The 26,941-nt window shown below is 49.9% G+C and overlaps 2 protein-coding genes across 3 annotated transcripts; one reads left to right on the forward strand and one right to left on the reverse strand.

Moving 5' to 3' along the window:
- Positions 1-917: 917 nt before the first annotated feature.
- On the reverse strand, positions 918-9,259 carry LOC137677211 (guanylate-binding protein 1-like). Of its 2 annotated transcripts, none has more exons than XM_068424479.1 (11): positions 9,171-9,259; positions 5,974-6,185; positions 5,755-5,882; positions 5,282-5,391; positions 4,766-4,968; positions 4,406-4,648; positions 3,797-4,077; positions 3,007-3,219; positions 2,779-2,881; positions 2,455-2,648; positions 918-1,955 (listed from the first exon to the last, which is right to left on the reverse strand). In XM_068424479.1, the coding sequence occupies exons 2-11, from the start codon at positions 6,164-6,166 to the stop codon at positions 1,779-1,781; spliced, it is 1,845 nt and encodes a 614-aa protein (XP_068280580.1). In that variant the 5' UTR covers positions 6,167-6,185; positions 9,171-9,259; the 3' UTR covers positions 918-1,778. The 2 variants fall into 2 exon arrangements, with proteins under 2 accessions (XP_068280580.1, XP_068280582.1); XM_068424481.1 differs by having other exon boundaries at positions 1,863-2,304.
- A 15,015-nt stretch (positions 9,260-24,274) lies between these two features.
- Positions 24,275-25,249, forward strand: LOC137677212 (olfactory receptor 14A16-like). Its single transcript, XM_068424482.1, has one exon. It carries the CDS (start codon positions 24,275-24,277, stop codon positions 25,247-25,249), a length of 975 nt encoding a protein of 324 aa, XP_068280583.1.
- The last annotated feature ends 1,692 nt before the right edge of the window (positions 25,250-26,941 follow it).

Genomic DNA, 26,941 nt, shown 5'->3' on the forward strand with positions numbered 1-26,941 from the left:
TACTGTTGGTCTTCTTGTCCACCTGGGCACACTACTGCCTCGTATTCAGATGGCTGTCGACCAACACCCCCAGGTCCTTTTCAGCCGGGCATCTTTCAGCCACTCTTCCCCAAGCCTGTAGCGTTGCGTGGGGTTGCTGTGACCCAAGTGTAGGACCTGGTATGACAGCCTGAGTGAGCCTTCTTTGAGCTCTCTGTGCTGAGCAGCTGCCTGCATGGCAGTGATCTCCCCTTGAGCTGGGACACCTCTTGAGGTTGCTCCTCAAGGCAGAGAGACCTCTTGTCAACTGCAGATCTTGACTGACCTCAAGGTCTTGACTGACCAATGTCACGCATAACCTGGTATTATAGTGCACTAAGATTTAGTATTGGTAACTTTGATTTTGTATTGCTACACTTTGATTCTGCATTGGTAGTTCTGAATCAGTGTCAGATACTTTGTGCAGTAAGTAATAGAGTGAACCTTGTCTTGAACTTTGTTAAATCGCACTTTCACAACGTCATATTTCTATAAAACCACTTTTGCTGATACCTTTGGCAGTGGTTCTTTAAGTGGTCTAAATTGCCCAGCCACGACAAATTGACATCACAGAAGGGAAGTCATGTCAGGGGCTACTGCCACTGGGGTGACTGCCTTTGGACCAGCCCCTCTGGCCATAAGGAACTCAAATACCTCTACACCTTCACAGTACTGCAACAGTTGGTGTCCCTGCTTCTTCTCACGGTGCAGCTGCAGATTTAATTCCCTGTAGGGAAGACAGAAACCCCTTTTTCCATGGGTGTTGTGGGTTATCCCCATTAGACAGCTAAGCCCCACACCGCTTGTGGGATGGAGGAGAGAATGGGAAGGGTAAAAGTGAGACAACTCATAGCTAGAGATAAACACAGTTTAATAGGTAAAACAAAAGCTGCGTGCACAAACAAAGCAAAATAAGGAATTCATTCACTACTTCCCATCGGCTGGCAGATGTTCAGCCATCTCCTGGAAAGCAGGGCTCCATCACATGTAATGGTGGCTTGGGAAGACAAAGGCCGTAACTCCAAACAACCTCCCTTCCTCCCTCTTTCCATCAGCTTTTCTTGCTTGAGCACAGTGTCATATGGTCTGGGATATGGCTTTGGTCCGCTGGGGTCAGCTGTGCCACCTGTGTCCCCTCCCAACTTCTTGCCCACCCCCAGCCTACTCGCCTTTGGGTGAGAAGCAGAAAATATCTTGATACTGTTCAGCAAGAGCTAAAACAGGGGTGTGTTATCAACAAATCCAAAACACAGAACCACACCAGTGTCTAAGGAGAACATTAACTCTATCCCAGCCAAAACCAGTACAATGGGACACACACCTCCCATGAATGCTCTACAGCCATCTCCTGCTGTGTCAGCACAGACACCTTTGGGAAGGGGCACTCAGAGAGTTCTTGGTCTGAAGAAAGGAAAGGGGGAGCAGCATGGAGATGGGGTGAGTGAACAGAGAGCAGAACAGCCCTGTGGGGAGAACTCCCTCACAGGTTCAAAGTGAGAAGAGCCTTGCTAAGGACCAGAGTGGCAATAGGTACATAGGAGAGGATGGCTTTCATCCACTGCTCCCTGGGTCATGGGCTCACTCCTTCTGGGTCACTCTGCCCAAGGCTGATGCCAAGCAAACCATGTAGTGCTTACCACTTGGATTCCTGTTTATTCACAACCTCCATGCTACTTCATGCTGCTGCAGTAAGTGTGACCCTAGGATGTGAGCTTAAAGCTCTCTTGGGCATGATTTCCATAGCCCTGGTGAGGACGTCTCTAGAAGAGGTGGGTCAGATCCCCCAATGGCATGTTCTGAGCACGGCAAAATGCTCCCAGACCTACCTGCTGACATTGCAGCCTTTCTGTGCCCCAGGCCACCCTGGCTTTAGATATTCCCCGGGCCTTCAGATGAAGTGAGAGACTAGGTGCTCTGGGAGGGAAGGGGAGAACATCCTGGAGAAGACATGCATGAAAGCATTAGACAGTGTGGAACAAGTGAACATGCAAGTCAGTTCCATAGTCTATGGCAAGTATCTTGCAGGAAGGACTTCAAAATTAAACAGAAATATATGTGGGGAGAATGCACACCTCGCTTAGTTTGTTACTACAGGGGTTATAAAGAAAATCTTCATGGTTTCCAATTGCAAAATATGACAAATGCCAAGCCTAACAGTATCGGTATCATTATGCTGGTCCAGGATGTGGACCTGCTCCTTGTGGTGCCATATTCCTGCTCCAGTCTACGGGTCACCATATGAATGCCTTTGTCACAGAGGCCGTCTCTGAGCAATGCACTCTCCATCTGTGAAGACAGGCAGGTTGTCACCAAGGGCAGGTGCGTGCAGTGAGAGGAGCAGGGAGACAAGAAGCAACGGGAGGGACATAGCTGGGACCCCTTTGCCATTCCTGCCTGCTAGCCACATCTTGGCCCCTGCACTCTCCCACTTGGTACCTTTGATTTATGGCTCATCATCTTCTGGTGCTCCTCCAGCTGCTTCTCACAGCTCTCCTCCAGCTTCTTTCTCAGCCAAAGTTTGTGCTCTTCAGACCTGCGTAACTGGTCCTGCAACTTCTTCTTCTCTTCTGCCTCCTTCTTCCTCTGGACCTCCCTCTCCTGCTCAGCTCTCTCATTCCGGTCTTGCTCACCTGGTGACAGAGAAACAAGGGTCTTGCAAGGGCAGGAGCTGAGCGCACAAGCCCCCAAGGAGTCCTGTTGTCCCACTCCAGCATGCTTGCCCCTCTACAGGCAGTGGCATTTCTCCAGACCACAAGTTACTTTTCAGCTCCTTGTCCTTCTCTGTCAGGGAGATGTCTGTGTTGAGGATGACTTTGGCCACAGCCTGTCTTCTTTGGAGGAACTCCTGCAGGACAGCATCAGCCTGGAGGACCGCAGGTAGAAGAGGAGTCAAGGGGAGAAAGAGCAGCTGGGGAGAAACGGTATCTTGGGGGAGGGGGGTGGGACATGGAGCCTCTCCCCTTGAAGGGGAGCTGCTCTTGTTCCTACCTTCACTCCCTTGCCAGGAAGTTCCCGATATTTCCCCACCAGTGCCTGCTCGTCTCCTTTGAACAGCTTGTAACCCCCTGGCACACTGTAGGCACCATCACTGATTCGTCTCTCCATGTCCTGGGAGAGGTCCTTGAGAGCAGCCTCGCACTTGACACGGGACGCCTGCTCGTTGTCCGTGCAGAACTTCTCCTTGACCTGCTGTACCTGGCACTGTGCGGAAAGATGCAGAGGGAAGGCATCAGTCCAGGCTGAGCTGCATCCACCACTCTCATGCCAGGCAAAAATCAAGCCAGGTCAACATGGGAATTGGGATCTCCAGTCTGGGGGGTAATCAGCTGGGAGGTGACAGATGGGGAGGGCATTCTGCACCCACAGACATCTCTGCACCAAGGTGCACAGGGGCAGAGAGCATGCCAGGGACCATGGGCTTCACAAAACACAGGGACAAGAATTAGTCAGCAGCACAGGGGAGGCGTGGAAGGCTACAGGCTTCGAGCCAGGGCACAGACACATCTGGGTGCAGCAAGAGTTGGGGCAGGGCTGAGCTTTGTCCCTGTTGCAGCAGAGCTTTAGAACCCAGGGAGAAGAGGGAGCACAGCAGGGACAGCTTCCAGTCTGCAGAGTGTGGGAGCAGGCATCGGGACTGAGTGTCCTCTGAAAAGAGCACAGAGGTGTCCTCTACCAGAAGGCAGGTAGATCCATGTCCCCCTGGAGCATGCTATTTTCCCAGAGCTAATGGGATGATGGTGTCCCTGGGGGAATTCTGGCTGGGCTGGGGATCACCTACTAGGAGATCTGCCTGGAAATAGATGATGCCATCCTTGAATGCCCGTGTCACGAAAAGCTCCAGTGCCTCCTGTTCACACTTAGTGTGCAGCTCCAGCAGCTCCTGAACAGTCTCCATGGGCATCTTCGCCCGCTGCTTCATCAGATCCTGGTACAACGTCACAGCCGCTTTCACTGCTGCTGTGTTCGCCACCTCTGCCAGGGCGACCACCGCACTCTCCAGGCACGGCACTGCCCCGCTCCTGATGGCCTTCACGTAGGTCTCTGTCAGTTTCCCCAGCACTGCCAAGGAGGACCAAGGATGAGACATCTGCAGCCTGAACAAAATGCTCCTCAAATGCTCAAATGCAGCCTGAACAAAAAGGCTCCCGTTCAGCCCTGGGCCCTGCCATATCCCTGCTGCCTCCCTCCCACACTCTTCCTGAACTTCTTTTTGTCTTTCCCACCCTGCCTGCAACATCCACAAGCTCCAAGTCCAGCGCTATGGACAGCAGCCAGCACAAAAGCTCTCCCTTTCCCCACCTGCCTCGTTTGACTCTGCATTGGATCCTGCCCCACACACAGGACCAAGAGCTGCTGCCCATCCAACCCTCTGCACAGCAGTACTCACTGTTCCCTGTTATGAAGTGGCTGCCACGGATGGTCTTATGTGGAGATGTTTCCCAGATGTAGCTGCAGAATTTCTCCACCTGCTGCAGGAATTCAGGATCAATCTCATCATCCTGAAGCTCCTCCAAGCGGACCAGGTCCCTCTTTCTGGCTGGTTGGTCAAAAACAAAGCACTTGCGACCTGGAAAGAACTGGCGGATGCATGTCCGGATCTGGTTGTAGCGTTCAATCTCCAGGCTGCTACCTGTGGGGTAAGAAGTCACAGAGCAAGTTCACCAGGCTTGGGCTGTTGTTGAATTACACTCCAATGCTGCTGTGTCTGAGGCTGGACATCTCCAGCAGCACAGCACCATTCCCTTACCAGCCTTTAACTTCAGTGCGTTCTCCAAGTATTCGTCCTCAGAGATTTCCTTCCCATTCAACTCCAGCCGCAGTGTGAAATCCCGGACAGCCCAGACAAAAGTCGGGAAGAAGAGGACAAATTTTTCTGAATCCTTCAGTTCATCTTCACTCCTCTCAGGTACTGCTTTCAACTTGATATGCTCAGACAGCTTCACCACATAGCTGGAGAGCTTGCTAAGGAAATGGGGACCTCAGGTCTGAATGCAGGGGCATCGCCATCCTGCAACCACTCAGCACTTCATGGGGAAGAGAGGAGACTGTGCAGGGACAGAGAATGGCCTGGAACCACCAGAGGGAGGAGGGAGAAAAACCCTCAGCCCTGAGGTCCAACATGGGACTCCTAAGGACTCAAAGCACATCACTGGGCACCACCAGAAGGTTCTGCAGCTGTTTGAGGAGCTGTGATTTGTCAACTCCTAGCCCACCACACCGGGAGAGGAGGGCAATCCCAGTGCTGCTGTCCCAGCAAGGATACTGCAGCTGGTCCATGGCTTGCTGGTCAATGGTGCCTTTGCTGTTGTAGATCAGGGTGCTGGAGAGCAGTACGGTCAGCACAAAGATCCATGTGTCGTTCTTGTTGTCGCCCTGGAACAACAACCCTTGGCTCTTATCAACAGCACCCCCTGAGTCTGAGTAAAGCCCCAAATCCCCACACCTTGAATGCCCCTAACCAACAGGCCATGGCAAGACCAGTTTTTGCAGAGACCCATCCCCATGCCATCTCCATGTCTTTCTGTAGCTGGCCTTAACCTCAACTCTTACCTCTCAGGATCTGTCAAACTTATCTACCCTGACCTCCTTCCCCATGGCCTCTGGCTCTTCCCAGCACACAGGCCAAAGGCCACCAGAGCTGGTGGAAACACCTTGACTCTGATCACCGTGGTTTGCCCTCAAGAGCTTCCACAAAGTGCTGGGAATGCACAAAGGGAGCTTGTGTTTCTTCCACACCTTCTCCACATCGCCCAGCCCTTCAGTGTCCAGCAGCACCAGAGTGTGTCCAGGCTTGCAGGGGTGAGGTACACACCACATCCAGATACCTTTGGTGTGGGACTGCACACTGGAGCCCAGGGAGAAACCTGTGGGAAGGATGCAAGTGTCTCAACAGTGTTAAAGACAGAGTAGGAAAACCCAGGTCCCTTGGCCATGCTGGGCTGGGACCTCCCTCACCTTTCCTCTGACGAGCCAGCCTGTTCATGAGATATGACTTTCCAGTGTGGTACAGCCCTGTGATGGCCACCACCACCACAGGCTGGGTGACTTCTGACAGCACCTGCAGGGCTTCCTGCTGGACCACCAGCCCCTTCCTCTGGCTGTTCTCAATGAGGCAGACAGGCTGGGGCATGTGGATTTCAGATGCCATTGCTGACAGCAAACACAGCCTGCAGAGAAGACGGCAAGATGGGGTGGTTAACAAGGTGGGGACACCCCACAGTCCAAACAGAGACAGTCATTATCATCCTACTTCATTTTTCCAAGTATATCATGCTTTCAACCAAATTACTTCCATCACGCCTTCATTTTTTTGCCCCTTGCAAGCAATGCTGTGAAGGCATCCATGATGCAGACTGGATTTTAGGAAGTATTTCTTCACTGAAGGAGTCATTAGGCATTGCAACAGGTTGCCCAGGGAGGTGGTGGAGTTACCATCCCTGGATTGTTCAAAAAACATCTAGATGTTGCGCTTCAGGACATGGTTTAGCGGGCATGGTGGCATTGGTTCGATGGTTGGACTTGATGATCCTTTAGGTCTTTTCCAACCTTAACAATTCTATGATTCTATGATTCTATGCTTAGAAGACATGTACAGCGCCTTTCCACTTGCCTTGTTGCAGAAATAACTCAGTTTCTGAAAGCCAGAGGGACAGTGAGAGTACTCGTCATTATGTCCTGAACAACAATTTGAAGTTTGCTGTGTGGTTAATCATGCAAAAATGGGTGTGGGACACAGCAATGGCCTCAGACAGGGCTCTAGGGCAACAGGAATGTTGGGAGGGCCACACCAACACTAAGGAAAGAACAGGTTATGGGGTAAATTAGGGGAGCTGCTTATGAATTGCTTTATTAATTTCTTATGCTCCACCCCATCAAACCCCATCTCACCCTCCACCGTGCCTCTCACAGGGTCAGGCTTGGTGCTTGCCCTCGCAAGGCTCCCATCTCTCCTTTCCTCCTCCTGGCCATTGCTGGGTGACTCCCTCCCCACACTCCAGCGTTTTGGATTTCTGATGAAAACAGTGTTGATCACACATGGATCGTTTAGTTACTGCTGAGCAGTGCTTGCACGGAGTCAAGGCCTTTTCTGCTTCTCACACCACTCCGTCAGTGTGTAGGCTGGAGGTTGTTATGATTTAACCCGAGTCAGAAACTAAGCCCCACACAGCCCCTCACAGACTCCCCCCAGCAGGATGGGGGGAGAATCAGAAGGGTAAATTGTGAAAACTCATGGATTGAGACACAGACAGCTTATTAATTGAAATAAAATAAAATAATAATAATAACAAATTGCAATGAAAAGGAAAATAACAAAGAGAGAGAAATAAAACGCAAGGAAGACAAGCGATGCAAATGAAAACAATTGCTCACCACCACCCGACTGATGGTCAGCCAGTCCCTGAGCAGCAGCCCCCGGCCAACCTGCCCCTTAGTGTTAGAGCAGGTAGAGCATGATGTCCTATGGTATGGAATATCCCTTGGGTCCGTTGGGGTCAGCTGTCCTGCCTGTGTCCTCTCTCAACTTCTTGTGCACCTCCAGCCTACTCGCTGGTGGGGTGGTGTGAGAAGCAGAAAGGGCCTTGATGCTGTGTAAGGTCTGCTCAGTGATAACAAAAACATGTCTGTGTTATCAACGCTGTTTTCAGCACAAATCCAAAACACAGCCTCATACTTGTGTCCTGCTTTGGACTAGGACAGACTTTTCAGCTGAGTTTCTTTTAAGTGACTGTACTTTCTGAAGTTGACCACACACTTGTGGCCATGGAAACCAGGGTCTCTGTTGGGTCTCTTTGTTTCACAAAGGATAGTACCATACAAGTGTTGCACCTGTGGGGAGGAGTGGACAGGACAGGTGACCGAAACCTGACCAACGGGGTATTCCATCCTACCAACGTGATACACAGTTTAAAGCTGAGGGACCACGAGGGTTGCGCTCTCTGCCCCTATGGCCGGTGTCCAGGGAGGGCTCTGACCACACTCCTGCGTTCACTCCCAAACCCAGTTCCTGCCTGCTGCCGTGTCTGGTTTGGGACTCCCCAGCGCCTGCCCTGCAGTATCAGCGGTGACGTGGTCGTCATGGGTGGGGGGGAGCTCAGTAGTGGTTTTGTATCTAGTTCATTATTTATTATATTTTTTTCATTGTTATTGTTTATTAAAACTATAATAACTCTCCAACCCATAAGCCTCTCCCTTTTCTCCTTTCCTTTTCCCCTCTGGGGAAGGAAAAGTTTAATACAGAGCGTGTGTTTCGTCAGCTTAACCAAGTCCCCTGCCTCAAACCACAACCAGCTGCTATGAAGAAAATTCACTCTATCCCAGCCAAAACCAGCAAACGGTGCACAAGAAGTTGGGAGGGGACTCAGCTGGGACAGCTGACCCCAGCTGACCCAAGGGATATTCTGTACCATAGGACGTCATGCTCAGCAACAAAAGTTGGGGGAAGGAGGAAAGTGGGGGACATTCAGAGTGATGGTGTTTGACTTCCCAAGTAACGGTTATGTGTGACACAGCCCTGCTGTCCCGGACATGGGAAGGAGTGAATAAATTCCTTGTTTTGCTTTGTTTGTGCACACAGCTTTTGCTTTACCTTCAAACTGTCTTTATCTCAAACCACAACTTGTCTCCCTTTACCCTTCTCATTCTCTCCCCCCAATCCCACTGAGGGGGGAGTCAGCGAGCGGCTGTGTGGGACTTACTTGCCAGCTGGGATCAAACTATGACAACCCTAAACTACGCCATCACCCAGCCCCTGCCAGGTACCAGTAAACCCCACGGACACAGAGGCAGCACAACAGCTGCAGCTGCCCCACTGCAACCTCCCGTACGCCCCAGGACTCACTCCAGCAACACCGAGCTCCACGGACACTGCCCACTTCTGGACTTTGAATCCTCTCTGAGGACTTCACAAGCCCTGTCCTCTTCCAGGAACACCAAGGGGGCTGCCAGTGTGGGACAAGAGGCTGCCCCTCATGTCACGGGCACTGCCAGCTCAGCAGGGAGCAGACGAAAGGGTAGTGCGTAGGGCCCAAGCTTAGGCAAGTCTAAATTGTGTGCAAAGCCAAGGCGGGGTTTGAACATGGGCTCCAAGCCACCCACCAGGCTGGTAACGGCAGGGGAGGGGCAGGGAGGAGGGATTAGAGGAAGGGACTCACCGTTGTCTTTGTCACCAGCTCTGGGCTGAAACAGCTTTGCTGCAGCCTGGGTCCTGCTCTGCCTTTTCTCCTGTGCTCTTGGTCCGTCTCCTCCTGTTCCAGGAAATAGTGTGAGTCAGAGACAGAAAGTGAAAGTCACAGACTAGGAGGGAGGAAGGAAACTCCTCATTGGCTGGTGGTTTGAGCCTGGCCAGCAGCTAAGCACGAAAACTTGGGCAGGCGAGATAAAGATGGTTCAATAAGTGAGGGAACAACAACAATAAACAAGCGATGCAAAAGCAAACCCTCACCACCTCCCAGCTGCCCAGACAGTTTCAGAGTTACACTCACCTTGGGAGATATCTCCCCACCCCTTCTTCTTTGATCCCACTTTGGTATTGCCTAGCATGATGTTATCTAACGTGGAAGGGTGGTGAGAGAGAGGAGGAGGTTGCCCACAGAAGTTGTGGGTGCCCCATTGTCACAGTTTAAAGCTGGGCCAGCTATTAACCTGCGGCAGACGCTCTCTGTTAACCTTCCCCCCCCACCCTAAGGGAAAGGGAAAGGGAAAAGGGAGAGAGACTTACGGGTTGGAAAGTTAAAACAGTTTTAATAAACCTATAATAATGAAAAAAAAAAGAGTATAATAATAATATTGGAATAATCAAATATATACAAATATATATACAAAACCAAGATCAAGCTCCCCCGATGTCGGCAACGTCACCACCGGCACTGCAGGGCAGGCTCCGGGAAGGCCCAGCCTGGGCCTAGCGACGGTCGAGAGCTGGATTCAGGGATGCACAGATCAGGATCGGGGGCAGCAGGAAAACAGTCGGAGTCCTCCTTGGACACCGGCCATAGCAGAAAGAGCGCGAGAGCGAGACCCTCGTGATCCCCCCGCTTTATACCGAGAATGACGTGTATGGGATGGAATACCCTCGTTGGTCAATTTTGGGTCACCTGCCCTGTCTGCTCCTCCCTGCAGCTGCGACTCCCCTTCGGCTCTTCACTCATAAGCAGTGAGGAATTCAGCAGTGACCTTGGTTTCTCTAAGACTAAGTACAGCAAGGCCTTACTGCACAACATCCCTACCGGTGCCTCAGCGATAACTACAAACTTCGAGCGTTATCAGTCCTGGAAGCAGACACTGTCTGCAAAACATGTAGTTAGTTTCAGAAAGTGCAGTTACTTAGAGGAGACTTAGCTGAAAGTAAAAATCACTGAAAGGAAAATCGGCCTGGTTTAGGCCAAACCAGGACATTCCACCCCTTATTCCATACCATTCACGTCATACTCAGATCACCACTACCTTTTCATTTTAAAATATATACAGATAACATTAGTTTATGATTCATCTCTATACAAAAAAAAAAAAAGTTCATCAAGTTCATTTAGTTCAGGATTGTGGGTTTCCATCTGGCTAGGAGTCTCTCAGGGTAGGAGAGATGGTATGAGCTTTGTCACAGTTCGTGCCCACGGGTTGCAGGTTAAAGATGTCAGTCTCAAGGAGGTTACTGGACGCCACTTGCAGCTAGCTCCATTCCCATCACCACTGCTTCAACCTGAAAGACATTTATGAACACTGTTAGTATTATGCAGCAATTATCATCATACAGTTCAGAATTAAGTATTCTCACCCAGGATTAGATCACCTTCAGGGACACATCGGACTCCACCATCCTGCAGCATCACCCACCAAGTACATCCAGGTCCTTGAGCAAAAGCAATCCCATGAATGGGTTTACCTTTGCCCATAGCAGGAAGAACCCAGACAGTTTTTCCCGACAGATTCCTTTCATGCACCACAGGGACTTTATCTCCTTCTACTGTATATAAAAGGTCTGAGTGAGCAGGGCCAGCTCGGTTGATAGATCCTCTGGTGTTAACTAGCCAGGTAGCTTGTGCCAAATGCTTATCCCAGTTTTTAAAGGTTCCACCCCCCATTGCTTTTAGGGTAGTTTTTAACAGCCCATTATACCGTTCAACTTTCCCAGATGCTGGTGCATGATAGGGGATATGATATACCCACTCAATGCCATGCTCTTTGGCCCAGTTATCTATGAGACTGTTTTTGAAATGAGTCCCATTGTCCGACTCAATTCTCTCTGGTGTGCCATGTCGCCACAAGATTTGCTTTTCAAGGCCCAGAATAGTGATCCGGGCAGTGGCATGGGGCACAGAGTATGTTTCCAGCCATCCCGTGGTTGCCTCCACCATGGTAAGCACATAACGTTTACCCTGGTGGGTCTGAGGGAGTGTGATATAGTCAATTTGCCAGGCCTCCCCATATTTATATTTCAACCACCGTCCCCCATACCACAAAGGTTTTAACCGTTTGGCTTGCTTAGTTGCGGCGCATGTTTCACAATCATGGATAACCTGTGCAATAGAGTCCATAGTTAAGTCCACCCCTCGGTCACGAGCCCATCTGTATGTTGCATCTCTTCCTTGATGACCTGAAGTGTCATGAGCCCACCGAGCTAAAAATAGTTCACCTTTATGTTCCCAGTCCAAATCTATTTGGAACACTTTAGCAGCCTGATCTGCTTGTTGGTTGTTTCGATGTTCCTCAGTTGCCCGACTTTTAGGTACGTGAGCATCTACATGACGTACCTTCACGACTAGTTTCTCTAGCCGAGTAGCAATATCTTGCCACAGTTCAGCAGCCCAAATAGGTTTACCTTTATGCTGCCAGTTGCTTCGCTTCCACTGCTTTAACCACCCCCACAAGGCATTTGCCACCATCCATGAGTCAGTATAAAGATACAGCCTTGGCCACTTTTCTCGTTCAGCAATGTCTAGAGCCAGCTGGATGGCTTTTACCTCTGCAAATTGACTTGATTCACCTTGTCCTTCTGTGGCTTCTGTGACTCGTCGTATAGGACTCCATACAGCAGCTTTCCACTTCCGATGCTTTCCTACAAGACGGCAGGATCCATCGGTGAACAGGGCATACTGCTTCTCATCCTCTGGTAGTTCATTATATGGTGGGGCTTCTTCAGCACGTGTCACCTCCTTTTCTGGTGGCATTCCGAAGTCTTTGCCTTCTGGCCAGTCCATGATCACTTCTAAGATTCCTGGGCGATGAGGGTTTCCTGTTCGAGCCCTCTGTGTAATTAATGCAATCCATTTACTCCATGTAGCATCAGTTGCATGATGAGTAGTAGGAACCTTACCCTTGAACATCCAGCCTAGTACTGGTAATCGAGGTGCCAGGAGAAGTTCTGCTTCAGTACCAATTACCTCTGAAGCAGCTCTAACTCCTTCATATGCTGCCAGTATCTCTTTTTCAGTTGGGGTGTAATTGGCCTCGGAACCCTTGTATCCTCGACTCCAAAATCCTAGGGGTCGACCTCGAGTCTCCCCTGGTACTTTCTGCCAGAGGCTCCAGGTAGGACCATTGTCCCCAGCTGCAGTGTAGAGCACATTTTTAACATCTTGTCCCGTACGGACTGGTCCAAGGGCTACTGCATGCACAATCTCTTGTTTAATCTGTTCAAAGGCCTGTCGTTGTTCAGGACCCCACTGAAAATCATTCTTCTTTCTGGTCACTTGATAAAGAGGGCGTACAATCTGGCTGTAATCTGGAATATGCATTCTCCAGAAACCCACAACACCTAAGAAGGCTTGTGTTTCCTTTTTGTTAGTTGGTGGGGACATGGCTGTTATTTTGTTGATCACCTCTATCGGGATCTGGCGACGCCCATCTTGCCATTTAATCCCTAAAAACTGGATCTCCCGGGCAGGTCCCTTGACCTTGCCTCTTTTTATGGCAAAACCAGCTTTCAGAAGAATTTGGATTATTTTCTCCCCTTTGTCAAAAACTTCTGCTGCTGTATCACCCCATACAATGATGTCATCAATGTATTGCAAATGTTCTGGAGCTCCACCCTTTTCTAGTGCAGTCTGGATCAGTCCATGGCAAATAGTAGGACTGTGTTTCCACCCCTGGGGCAGTCGATTCCAGGTATACTGGATACCTCTCCAGGTAAAAGCAAACTGTGGCCTGCACTTTGGTGCCAAAGGAATAGAGAAAAATGCATTAGCAATGTCTATAGTGGCGTACCACTTGGCTGCCTTTGACTCCAGTTCGTATTGAAGTTCTAGCATGTCTGGCACAGCAGCACTCAGCGGTGGCGTAACTTCATTTAGGCCACGATAGTCCACAGTTAATCTCCATTCTCCATCAGACTTTCGCACTGGCCATATAGGACTATTAAAGGGTGAGCGAGTCTTGCTAATCACTCCTTGATTTTCTAATTGTCTAATCAGTTTATGAACGGGGATCAGGGAGTCTCGATTGGTGCGATATTGTTGTCGGTGCACCGTGGTAGTAGCAATTGGCACCTGTTGTTCTTCAACCTTCAGCAACCCCACAACAGAAGGATCCTCTGAGAGGCCAGGCAAGGTAAACAGCTGTTTAATGTCCTCAGTCTCTACAGCTGCTATACCAAAGGCCCATCTATACCCTTTAGGGTCCTTAAAATACCCTCTCTTGAGGTAGTCTATGCCAAGGATGCATGGAGCATCTGGGCCAGTCACAATGGGGTGCTTTTTCCATTCATTTTTAGTTAGGCTCACTTCGGCCTCCAATACAGATAACACTTGAGATCCTCCTGTTACTCCTGAAATACTGATAGATTCTGCCCCTTTATGATCCGATGGCATTAGGGTGCACTGTGCACCAGTGTCTACCAAGGCTCGATACCTTTGTGGTTTTGATGTGCCAGGCCATGGAATCCACACAGTCCATTAAACTCGGTTGTCCCTTTCCTCCACCTGGCTGGAGGCAGGGCCCCCCTAATTAAGAAATGGATTCGTGCTGCTCACGGGGATTGGACCTTCATTTCCCCTATTCACTCTTGGGAAAAAGGAATTTGAGGCCCATCTACCCTGACTGGGGTCCTGCTCACTGGTAACTGGAGCAGCCATCCTCCTAGAAAAATTCTCTCTGGTATTTCTTTTAGCTTGCAACTCACGTACTCGTGCCTGTAGGGTACTGGTAGGTTGTCCATGCCATCTGTTCATGTCTTCCCCGTTCATGTCTTCCCCATAACCACGCAGGGCAAACCACAGGATACCTCGTGATGTGTTCCGTTTCCTTTGAGCTGGTCCTGTAGGAGGCCGTTTTCTCCTAACAGCTGCAACGCGCGCCTGTGTAGGTAGAGAGTCAAGTTTATTCTCTATCCTGGACAGTTTGTCTGACAGTTGTTTAAATGAATCCTTGTTTTCCTTAGTCAGTTTTTCCACAGCTGAGATGCGGGTCTGCAGTGGGGAAGAAATACTATCTTCATACTGTCGCATACAGTTAGCCATTTCACCCACAGTAGAACGTGCCATATCATCTTCTCCCCAGACTAATATTGACAATGTATGGGTATGTGTCGGTGGAGCATTCTTCACAACCTTCCGGAACATGGATCGGTTGCATTCCACTTCATCAGGATCTACAGGATCTACAATGTCCCGTGGGTGTCTATAAATGATCTCTTGCACAGCTAGTTGTCTAAGGTAGTTAATACCTTTTTCTATAGTGGTCCATTTGCTTAGGTGGCTCATAACATCATCTTTATAGGGATACCTGCTCTTTACAGCTGACAAGAGTCGCCTCCAGAGACTGATAGTGTTTGACTTTCTTGCGAGCGCCTTATCAATACCACCATCTCTGGACAGGGATCCCAACTGTCTGGCTTCTCTGCCATCTAATTGCATGCTATCTGCCCCATTATCCCAGCATTGGAGCAGCCAGGTAATAATAGGCTCACCGTCATAACAGCTGAAATCTTTCCTTATATTTTTCAGGTCCTTCAGGGATAAGGAGTGGTAGGTTATCTCTACATCCGAGTCCTCCTCTTGTGATAGTTCTGCTTTAGAAGGACCTTTCTTCTGTGATGGGTCTGCTTTAAAATGACGATCAAGGGAACCCCCATCTGTGTTGGGCCCTGACTCTGCCTGAGAAGGGCCCTCACCTGGGTCATATGATGGATCTGCCTTAGAAGGCTCTGAGTCATCATCCTCCTCTTCACGAGCTGATTTCTTTTGGTATTTCTTCCTGGTTACAGGAGCAATTGGTACAGATTCAATAGATGCTGGGGTCTGAGTAGATGCAGTGGCTGTCGTGGGAGTGCTGAGACTCGTTAGAGTCTGAGTAGCTGCAGTGGCCATCTTGGGGGGTGTAGCAGCTGCGGTGCGAGCTGTAGCGGCAGCACATGCTGTAGGATCTGAGGTGGCTGCATAACACCTACACCTGTCCCTGCACCGATATTTAATCTTATCCCACATCAGAAACACATTCAGGACAACCGAAAATAAAAACATGCCACCTAGACAGCACCATCCGAATTTCACAAAATGTAGAGGAATCAGCTTGGCAGAAAAGGAGAAGGTACTATTTCCCAAAGTAAAATTGGAAGTGTAATCATTAACACAATCAGCTAAAGGACGCCCGGAGTCTGCAGATAAAATCGCTGCTACCGCGGTCAGAATAGTAACAGCCCAGTTTATCACGACATAAATCAGTATGAAATGCCATAACAAAACAATGCACATTGACCAGTGCCCAGCATTGATAAACTGCACATAAACAGTAACAAACAGCGCATACGGCAAGTAAGGTATCATTACACTTAACTCTGTAAAAGGCTTTATAAAGAGATGAGATAACACAGCATTCAAAAATGACATTACCATCTTCGCTATCTCTTTTAATTTCCAACCCCTCGTAAATCTCAAAGGAAGAAATCTGATACTCTCTCAGCTGAGCTCTCCGGGTCTCCTCCCGCCGGAGCTGGGATTCGACTTATCAGAGGAACCTGTTGGAGCTTCTCTCGTGCCCCACGTTGGGCGCCAAATAAATCTGTCACGGTTTAAAGCTGGGCCAGCTATTAACCTGCGGCAGACGCTCTCTGTTAACCCTCCCCCCCCCCCCCCCCGAAGGGAAAGGGAAAGGGAAAAGGGAGAGAGACTTACGGGTTGGAAAGTTAAAACAGTTTTAATAAACCTATAATAATGAAAAAAAAGAGTATAATAATAATATTGGAATAATCAAATATATACAAATATATATACAAAACCAAGATCGAGCTCCCCCGATGTCGGCAACGTCACCACCGGCACTGCAGGGCAGGCTCCGGGAAGGCCCCGGCTGGGCCTAGCGACGGTTGAGAGCTGTATTCAGGGATGCACGGATCGGGATCGGGGGCAGCAGGAAAACAGTCGGAGTCCTCCTTGGACACCGGCCATAGCAGAAAAAAGCGAGACCCTCGTGATCCCCCCCCTTTATACCGAGAATGACGTGTGTGGGATGGAATACCCTCGTTGGTCAATTTTGGGTCACCTGCCCTGTCTGCTCCTCCCTGCAGCTGCAACCCCCCTTCGGCTCTTCACTTGTAAGCAGTGAGGAATTCAGCAGTGACCTTGGTTTCTCTAAGAATAAGTACAGCAAGAGCCTTACTGCACAACATCCCTACCGGTGCCTCAGCGATAACTACAAACTTCGGGCGTTATCAGTCTTGGAGGCAGACACTGTCTGCAAACATGCAGTTAGTTTCAGAAAGTGCAGTTACTTAGAGGAGACTTAGCTGAAAGTAAAAATCACTGAAAGGAAAATCGGCCTGGTTTAGGCCAAACCAGGACAGAAGCTCAACATGAGCCGGCAATATGTGTTTGCAGCCCAGAAGGCCAACCGTATCCTGGTCTGCATCAAAAGCAGCGTGGCCAGCAGGTCGAGGGAGGGGATTTTGCCCCTCTACTCCATCTCTTGTGAGACCCACCTAGAGTACTGTGTCCAGCTCTGGGGGCCCCAACATAAGAAGGACATGGAGCTGTTGGAATGAGTCCAGAGGAGGCCACAAAGATGATCAGAGGGCTGTAGCACCTCTCCTATGACGAGAGGCTGAGAGAGTTGGGGTTGTTCAGCTTGGAGAAGAGAAGGCTCTGGGGAGACCTTCTAGCAGCCTTCCAGTACCTGAAGGAGGCCTCCAAGAATGCTGGAGAAGGACTTTTTAGGACAAAAGGGTAATGGTTTTAAACTGAAAGAGGGGAGATTTAGATGAGATATTTGGAAGAAATTCTTTCCTGTGAGGGTGGTAAGACACTGGAAGAGGTTGCCCAGAGAAGTTGTAGATTGCACCCTCCCTGAAAGTGTTCAAGGTCAGGTTGGATGGGGCTTTGAGCAACCTGGTCTAGTGGAAAGGTGTCCCTACCCACGGCAGGGGCGTTGGAACTAGATGATCTTTAAGGTCCCTTCCAACCCAAACCATTCGATGAGTCTATGATTCTCTGAATTTCACACTCAATTATACACCTTAGGAGCTGCTCATCACCTTGGAAGGACCAGGGAGGTTTTTCACTGTGTCCATCGAGAGCCACACAAAAATGGTGCTGAAGTAAAGCAAATGTCAAAATTAGGATGAAATTTGCCTTGAGGGGGTGGGAAATTGGTCATTAGGTGCATGTAAGCGTTGGTGTCTCAGGAAAAGGACATCTCCAGAGACAGGGCTGTATCTCACTCCCTGCTCCATTGGTCTTGCCAAGGGCAGAGGAGATGCCTGTCCATCACCATCAGCAATGCCTGCAATTGCTTTCAGTGTCTCCCCTTGTAGTGATGTATGCATAGGAAGTGAGGAAGTTTGGTTTGTGGTGCTAAAATGCACTAAAAATGAAAAATGAAGAGAGCTGGGGCCTGTTCAGAGCTGGAGTGACCAACCTGAGCCTTGCTGTGGATTGCTCTGCCAGCGGAAAGGAAACGACATGTGCTATGCTACAGTCCTCTGTATGGATATAAGGGATAAATATTTCTGTCCGAGTCACCTTTCATCCACCAGGAAACTCAGAACAGCGCTCAAACACTCATGACCACCCCATGAGAGGCCTCCAACTCTCTGTTTCTCAAGGCCTTCTCCACGTGGCTCAACACCCGTGCGTACATTTTGTATAAAGGGGACTGCAAACATGTGAAGTGTTATATCAAACAAAATAATTTCATTGTAAACAACATTTTCAAAGCCACCATTATTTGCCTTAGACACGTGGGACTTTCAAAACAGCAGAGCAGTAGGTTGTGTTTGTCCCCAAGTGGTTTTGAGTTTGTAATTTGTCAAAAGAGGAACAAATGAAAAGGGAATTGATCCAAGACCTTCTCAGACCAGCCCCAAAGTCATCAATGGAAGAGACAAAGTCATGATTAGGAGAGCAGACAATGTCCATACGTTGGGGACAATAGTCTTCTGCACCAGGTCTCAGACCGATTCACCTGCTGCTCCTCCAGGAGTTGCCCGTGTCTCCACTTTGAGGGTACTGGAGCTGCTGTCACTCTTCCTTCTGTGTGATATTGAGTTTGCAGCACTGAAAGTTATAGAATCACAGAATCGTTTTGGTTGGAAAGGACCTTTAAGATCACCAAGTCCAACCATTAACCCAGCACTGCCAGTCCACCACTAAACGATGCCCCTGAGAGCCATGTCTACATGTCTTTTAAATACTTTCAGGAATGGAGACTCCACCACTTCCCTGGGCAGCCTGTTTCAATGCTTGACAGCACTTCTGGTGCAGAAATTTTTCCTAATATCGAATCTAAACCTCCCCCGGCACAGCTTGAGGTCGTTTCCTCTTGTACTATCACTTGGGAGAAGAGACTGACACCCACCTCACTATGACCTCCTTTCAGGTACTTGTAGAGAGTGAGAATGTCTCCTCTCAGCCTCCTTTTCTCCACACTAAACACGCCCAGTTCCCTCAGCTGGTCCTCAGAAGACTTGTGCTCCAGACCCTTCACCAGCTTTGTTGCCCTCCTTTGGACTCGCTCCAGCACCTCGATGTCTTTCTTGTAGGGAGGGGCCCAAAACCGACCCCAGGATTCAAGGTGCGGCCTCACCAGTGCTGAGTACAGAGGAACGATCACTGCCCTAGTCGTGCTGGACTAAGTTAAACCAAAACACTCCAGCCAAGCAAGGTCCACCATCCCCAGGAGAGTAAAAGATGTGAGAGCCAAGGAAATGTCTAATTTTTCTGGAAAAAATCATGTCTATTGTGTGGAAAGCAGTGAGGAAGCACCAAAGGAAAACAAGAAAATAAATTAGCGATTACCACTCCTGTAGCTGAAATTAGACCCTGGCCAAAAATTCACATTCCCGATGATGAAGATTTACCTCCAGGACTTCCATAGGGCATTTTTTAAGTCTTTACTTCACAGACTAAAACTAATGGGGCTGAGGAAAGGGGTGAAGACCGTGTAGGACATGTCAATGAGAGCACTCGCTCCTGCGGCGTGGGGCGATTTGTGTCACAGGTAGATAACGGAGGTGCATCTGTAATGCATCACCATGAGGATGATGTGGGAGGTGCAGGTGGAGGTTTTGTTCCTCCCCTCTGCTGAGGTCATCTGCAGGATGCAGCCGAGGATAAAGGCGTAGGAGAGAAGAATGAGCAGAAAGCAAGCCAACAAGGCTGTCATGCAAAGGACATTGACCACGGTGGCAACCATCTCACCACCAGCACAAACCAGCTGGAGCTTTGTCTGAGAAAAGCACAACATTTTATCTGGCAGTTCAGCCTCCCGTGGAGGAAAGAGCACCTACATCAGACTTAAATTCGTGCTTTCTATCAATCTACCATGGGAAATAATGTGGAAATCGATGCACACGTCTGAGATCTACCAAACCTTTTCTTTGCCCAGCAATATATCATGTACCTTCAGAGCTTCTGTCCTGGCACAGCTGAGAAGTCAGTAATGTCACTAATGGGCTGTTTTATATTAAACTCAGTCCTAGTCCATGCTGATGCGTGATGGCCAGGCCAAGAATGGCCTAGAATCATCGAATCACAGAATCCTTGAGGTGGGAAAAGACCCTTAAGATCATCGAGCCCAACCATTAACCCAACACTGCCAAGTCCACCACTAAACCATGTCCCTAAGCGGCATGTCTACACATCTTTTAAATCCCTCCATGGTCATCTTTAGCCAAACCCCAGTGAGTGTGCATGATGGTTGGTCCCAGGACTTTGTAGGTAATGGAGTTACTCCAACACATCTGTGAGGACAAACCGTAATAAGAGGGGTGGCTTGACATGAGCAGAAGACGAGCATGGTGAGCTGTAGCCTCGTATGAAGACTGATTTGGGAATATTTTCCTCTCTAAGATGAATTTCCCTGTGGACACTCTATCCTGTGTCAAGAACAAAGCATCTTCTCGTTCTCCACAGCTTGAAGGGTTGTGCTGCGTTGTGGGGGGTGTGCTGGGTCCCCTCGTGTGCAGAGTCACCGATTGTAACTGGAAGGAAGAAGAAGAAGGTGGAAGAGCAGGAAGGGCGTGAGCTGCAGACCTCTGTCTGCCTCTCCAGTCCCCCACCTTGCTCTCACCTGGGATCTCCACCCACCGTAGCTGCTCATGGGGCTTTCTGTAGGCAGGGTAGAAACCCTACATGTTCTGCTCTGGGATGAACTTGGATCCTTCAGCCCATCTGCAGATCTGGCAAGGAGTGGGACGACACTGGGGAAGAGAAGCGTGGTCAGCAGTCCCACTGATACCAGATGGTTTAGTAAAAGTAGGCCTCAAAGTAGAGCCTAAAAGGCCTACTCTGTGTAACCTTTAAACAGAACCAATTTACCTCTCAGTAATTTTCCTTTCAGCTAAAATAGCTGCACATTCTGAAGCTAACTGCATGTTTTGCAGACAGTCTCTGCTTCTAGGACTGACGTCGCTTAAAGTTATAGTCATCACTGAGGTACTGGTGGGAATGGTATGCAGATAGACCCTTGCTTGTGCTTTTTCTTAGAGAATCCAAGGTCTCTGTTAAATTCCTCACTAATTACAAAGAAGGGCCAAAAATAAACAAGAATGCAAACAACATCTTTGTAGTGTCTTAAATGACTTGATTCACAGCTCTGGTGCCAGAAGAAGAGATAAATCCTGTAAGAACAAGAACAGGATCTTTTCCTTGGAGCCACTCGCACGTGTCAACAGAAAGACATCAACCACGCTTGCGCAGAAGCTTGCTCGTTAATGCTAAACCCAGCGTTGAGGAGTTTTATTCCAGATTTTGGTGACAGTGCTACAGCACCACCAAGGGATAGGCCTTGCATCTGTGCCATGGTGTTGGTGTTCAGGGGATGGCACACAGGCACCAGACCCCTTTGGGAGGCCCTGGAGTGTCTGCTTCACATCAGCTCCAGCACGGTATGGCTTTCCTGGAGGTCCTGTGCTCTGTTTGCTTTCTGAGTGGAGCTGTATTTGACACTCCAGGCACCTGGCATGGCACTGGAGGCTTTTTTTTTAATGCATTAAACAGATGAAAATAAATAAGTTATATTCAGTGCAGGGAAGTGGATGTGTCTTAGCTTTGCAGTGAATGGTGCTCTAGTAGATAGAGTGGATAGAGAGAGACCCAGGTCTCCTTCTGGTACGCTCCTGTGTTTGGTCAGCTCAAGAGCTCTGCATGCTCCAGAGATACATGTGACAAGGTGCATTCAGGTGCCCTAAACATACAGGTCTGGTGTCATTTAGAATGGCTAAGGATATCCCCCTTCCCTCTCTAGCCCTCAGCTGGTGTTTGGGAAGGATGTGGGTATTCTCAGAGATTTTTCCATCAGAGCTTGCAAACACTTGCACACATCTTGGACCACCCCTGGCCCCTCAGTCATCACCAAGTGTTTGTGGGTGAGCAACTGAGTGCCCACAAAACCATGGCCCAGCACAGGGGAAACCAACCCCTCCCTGTCCCTCTCTGCTTGTCCTTTCTGTTATGGGACAGGAACGGTGGTGTCCAGAGGGGAACATTGACACCTCTTGCAGACCACCTCGCTCTAGAAGGACAATTTCTGCTGCAGAACTCTGTCTCCCTGCACTGTTTAGAGAGGGACTATTAGTGCTTACTTTTGTTGACTCCAAAGCACATTCCCCAGGGATGATCCTGTTGCCTTTCAGGAACTGTCAGCCCTGGAGCCACGGGGACACTTTGAGAGAGCCCAGAGGGGACAGAGAAAGTGCTGCCTTGGGCTGGTCCTCTGCTGCTGAGCTGGGCTGGGCTCCTGGGATGGAGGGAGCTCATGGCAAGCGGGCAGTGCTGCAGAGAGACAGGTCTGCCCAGGAGCAGCTCCTCCGCAAAGTGCAGCATGGCTGAGGGCACTGCCTGCAGGCAGCGGGGGGAGAGGAGTGAGGCAAAGATGTTAAAGGCAGTGAGGAGTGGGAGGATGCTGAGAGCTCACTGGAGGAGAAATCTTCACCACCCTTAACACAGTAAGTCTTTGGCTGCAGGGCAATATTCCTGAGTATCCTGGAGGGCTCTCCTAGAGCTGGCACATCCCAGAGCCGATAGGAACTGGCAGGATGGCTCCCAGGGTTTCTTTAGTGTGGAGAAGGACATCCTGCAGAGCAGCGCTTCCCTGCTGCATTGTCAGAGGGACAGGGCATCAGAGCTCCCTTCTTCCAGGAATGGCTGCAGGGCTGTGAAGCTGTGTGTGCACCCAGGAGTGCCCAGGGCTGTCCTTCGGAGCAGAGTCCCTGCATCCCAGGGGGCTGTGAGCTGGGACAGGAACTCTACCATATCCAAGGGTCATCACTCAGCCTGCCTGGAGAGCTCCCCACAGTGCTGTGATGAGAAGCTGTGGGTGGAAGCAACGACCATCCACAGGGCAGGGTACTTCTGCTGTTGAGAGGGTGCTGTGTGGGTCAGGACGGCTCACAGCTCCACATCACCCCAGGACATTTGTAAAACGTGCTTTTGAAGAAGGACAGCAGGGCAGCATTTCCTTGAAAGAGAAGGTGTTTTTGCTTTGAGATTTCTCCTCTTTGTTCTCTGGGTGGGCAGTGGGAGATGGGAATTCGTCTGTTCTGGAGAAGGCACTGAAGCTGCAGTTCTTAGGACTGGTCTGAGCTGCTCCTTCACCTCTGCACACACAGAGACGCCCCTGGGCAGTGCCCTGCTGCCAGGAGGTGTCTGAGGGGCAGAGCTGAGCGCACAGTGGGTGAGATGGGGTCTGTGAGCATGCAAAGGGAGGAGACCGGGGGACATTGATACAGCTCCTGGCAGGTGCAGCTCCAGGCAGCTGAGACAAGGACAGGCAATGGGAGGACAGTGCTAACAGAATAGTCTGGCAGGGCAATGGGAACACCTCCCTAGCAGATGTTTTATGCCGCAGTTTTCAGGTCATGATTCCCTCCTTGTCATCCAGACCTCCATCAGAGCAGACTCTCCTGAGTTTCCGTCTTTCCTTCCCTGGCCTTGGCCTTCCTGGCAGAAGCACTGGGGTATTTCTCCTTGTGTCTCCACCTGCCTGTGCTGCTGCTGTTCCAGTTTTGAGGCTCATTGGGGATGGGGGTTTCAGCTGCAGCTCAGACACTCACCCTGTGGATCCTGTTATGCAGATGTCTCCATGATAGGAAGGTGTCCAAGCCTCCTGCTAGCCCATGGGGCTCTAGGGAATGCACTGCATGGAGTGGGAAAAAGATACCTCTCCCTTCAGGACACCCCATTTTTAAGACCTCTTAATGGAAGCACACAGCTCTCCATCAAAGTCTTTGTCATATCTGGGAGCCCAGCAGAGAAGATGGGGAGTTCTTGGGCTGCTGCACGTGGGCAACTGGAATGAGCTCGAGCTGTCTTTGGCTGAGGCCAGGACTGATGGACACACTGGTTGTCCTCACTCTGCACTAAGGGACAGTCCCTTTGCCTCCCAGGACCCTCAAGACTTTGCTTGGAGTGCAGTACCACTGCCATGTTGTCTACCTACACTAAGTACTCCTAGAAATGAAACAGGCAGCTAGAAGAAAAAAAAGAAAAACCCAGCCAAGGCTGTTCTGCAGCCAAGTGAGTGGAGAGTGAATATGTTGTAAAGTCCATGAGGAACTGATTTAATGACAGGTCAATCCTTGTTCTTATTTACCTATTGCTGTAGGGCAGGACTAACTGCTCCAGAGCCCACTGCAGAGTCCTCTCCTCCCAGTGGTACCCTCAGCCACCACAACCCAGCGCTTGTACAAGGCAGCTGTGCAAAGGTATCTGAAAGAGGAGAGGCATTTTGGGGGATTAAATGAAAAATGGCTTTGATTTTGCTCAGAGCAGTCTCCCCTGATTTGTCATTGCCTTTTCCTCCTTGGACAGGTCCCCTTGCCCTGAGGCAGCAGATGTCCAACAGCAGCTCCATCACCCAGTTCCTCCTCCTGGCATTTGCAGACGCACGGGAGCTGCAGCTCTTGCACTTCTGGCTCTTCCTGGGCATCTACCTTGCTGTCCTCCTGGGCAACGGCCTCATCATCACTGCCATAGCCTGTGACCACCGCCTCCACACCCCCATGTACTTCTTCCTCCTCAACCTCTCCATCCTCGACCTGGGCTCCATCTCCACCACTGTCCCCAAATCCATGGCGAATTCCCTCTGGGACAGCAGGAACATCTCCTTCTCAGGGTGTGCTGCCCAGGTCTTTTTCTTTTTCTTTTTGCTTACAGCAGAGTTTTATCTTCTCACCATCATGGCCTATGATCGTTACGTTGCCATCTGCAAACCCCTGCACTACGGGACCCTCCTGGACAAGAGAGCTTGTGCTAAAATGGCAGCAGCTGCCTGGGGCACTGGTTTCCTCAATGCTGTGCTGCACACTGCCAATACATTTTCACTACCACTCTGCCAAGGCAATACCATAGACCAGTTCTTCTGTGAACTTCCCCAGATCCTCAAGCTCTCCTTCTCCAACTCCTACCTCAGGGAATTTGGGGTTGTTTTGGTTAGTTCTTTTCTCTTTTGGGTGTGTTTTGTTTTCATTGTGCTGTCCTATATGCAGATCTTCGGGGCTGTGCTGAGGATCCCCTCTGAGCAGGGGCGGCACAAAACCTTTTCCACGTGCCTCCCTCACTTGGCCGTGGTATTGCTGGCTGTCAGCACTGGCACTTTTGCCTACCTGAAGCCCCCCTCCATCTCCTCCCCATCCCTGGATCTGATGGTGGCTGTTCTGTACTCGGTGGTGCCTCCAGCAGTGAACCCACTCATTTACAGCATGAGAAACAAGGAGCTCAAGGTTGCCCTGAGGAAACTGATTGGATTTATTTCAGCAGCTATAGACTGCCTACATTCCTCTGCAAATGGCTCCCTACGTGTGTCATGACAGACCAAGCCTGTCTTTTCTTTGTTTTTTGTTTTTTTTTTTCTTTTTCCACTTGTGATGATATTGTCTACAAGGAAATGTCAGTATTCATCCCCTCCTACCATTGTATCCACCTGTCTTGTGTGACCCAGAGACTTTGTGTAAACAAGGAGCCAGGCTCTCTGTGTATTTAAGCAAAACAAATGAAGCTGCAGCACTGTCTTTGTTTAAGATGCATCCTCAGAGGAGAAGGATTGAATGGGAAATGAAAACCCCTCTCTGGATGCAGCACCTTGGGGCAGGTTGCTCTGTCTCTGGGGCAGCAGGAGCAGCCTGAGAACCCCTGGAGCCAGGGCTCTTGTGCTGGCTTGGGCAGAGGGGATGGCATGGAGGGGCTGGAGCCCTCTTAGGATCTCCTGGAGAAGAGAGCAGAGGACACAGGGTGCCACTGACCTCTGTTTCTCTGTGCTATAGATGTCCCCCATTTCTGGGGCTTACCCTCAGCAGCTGCTGTGCCCTTCAGAGGGGCTGGGGCTATGGTGTGAGTGCCCAGAGGTCTGCAGCACCCTGCGGTGGGCACTGCCGTGGGGCCAGCTGAGACTGGGCTGTGCTGGACAGGAGGCAGGGGAGGTGGAGAGAGGGCAGGGGAGATGCCAGGCTCTCCACCATGGTGCATGGTGGGAGGATGAAAGAAAATGGGTGTTGGGTGAAAACAGGAGATGTTCAATGTGGAGATAAGGAAAGGACTTTTCACCAAGCTCAGGGCTGTTCCTGGGTAGGGTGGTCATGAGCCCTGCCTGCCCTCCTGCCTGACATGGTTGGTCGGGTGGCTGTAACAGAGGTGCCCCCAGAATCAGCACCCAGGCGAATCTCTTTCACCTGCATCACCCCACATGGGACCCCACATTCAACAGCCAAACTCACCCCTTTACTGGCATCTCCATCTCCCCTGCCCCATGGGATGACAGAGCAAGGGTGGGACATGTTATGTTGTTCTCATGCAACAGTGTGGGTGCTGAGATTGGACGCTACAGTGTGGAGCTGACCCCACACAGAAAAGATGTTGATAAATTGCAGACTGGCAGTGGTGGCCACCGTGCTGGTTTTGCAAGGGAGGGCTTATGCCCATTTACTAAAAGGATCCACTCCTACCATGATGCATTTGGTGTTTCAGGCTCTCACTGGCAGAGGTCCTTCCAAGTCAATCTGCAGTTGTGTCCATGGGCCTTCAATAAGTTGGTGCTGGACTTGGTCTTTTACTCCAGCATAATCTGCACTGGTCATGGCATAAGAAAGGCGGTTCTTACACCAGCGATCTACATCCTTCTTCATGTTAGGCCATCACTCAGTGTCCTTCACTGTGTTCAGAGTGTTTGCCTTAGCTCATGGACAAACCAGATTAGATCTCCTCAAGTATTCTGAGGAACAATCCAATGCTTTTTGGCTTTTGCATCTATGACATAATAAATATTACTTTCCCTTAATACGCAGATTGACCTGATGGGTCTTTCACACTACTCACTTTCATTTCCCTTGTTTGAAGGGGATGTTTTCCCAAATTGGGGCAAGCTGATGAGCTCCGCTACAGCCACCTGATGTGACTTATCTTGAATTTTTTAGCCAGAGTTGCCCATATATGGCCCAAGAGTGTTCATGGATGCTCATGTGTCTACAAATAATCGGACCAAGTTTCTTGGGTTCCCGATGGTCATT

Source organism: Nyctibius grandis, unplaced genomic scaffold (genome assembly GCF_013368605.1).
Source record: "Nyctibius grandis isolate bNycGra1 unplaced genomic scaffold, bNycGra1.pri S41, whole genome shotgun sequence".
Taxonomy (NCBI): domain Eukaryota; kingdom Metazoa; phylum Chordata; class Aves; order Nyctibiiformes; family Nyctibiidae; genus Nyctibius; species Nyctibius grandis.

Excerpts from the sequence above, each read along its gene's own strand:
- LOC137677211 (XM_068424479.1), bottom strand. The coding sequence starts at position 6,166 with ATGGCATCTGAAATCCACATGCCCCAGCCTGTCTGCCTCATTGAGAAC. Across the intron at positions 4,969-5,281 it reads CAAGCCATGGACCAGCTGCA|CTATGTGGTGAAGCTGTCTG; the intron begins GTATCCTTGCTG and ends CAAGCTCTCCAG. Across the intron at positions 1,956-2,454 it reads TGATGAGCCATAAATCAAAG|GATGTTCTCCCCTTCCCTCC; the intron begins GTACCAAGTGGG and ends TGTCTTCTCCAG.
- LOC137677212 (XM_068424482.1), top strand. The coding sequence starts at position 24,275 with ATGTCCAACAGCAGCTCCATCACCCAGTTCCTCCTCCTGGCATTTGCA.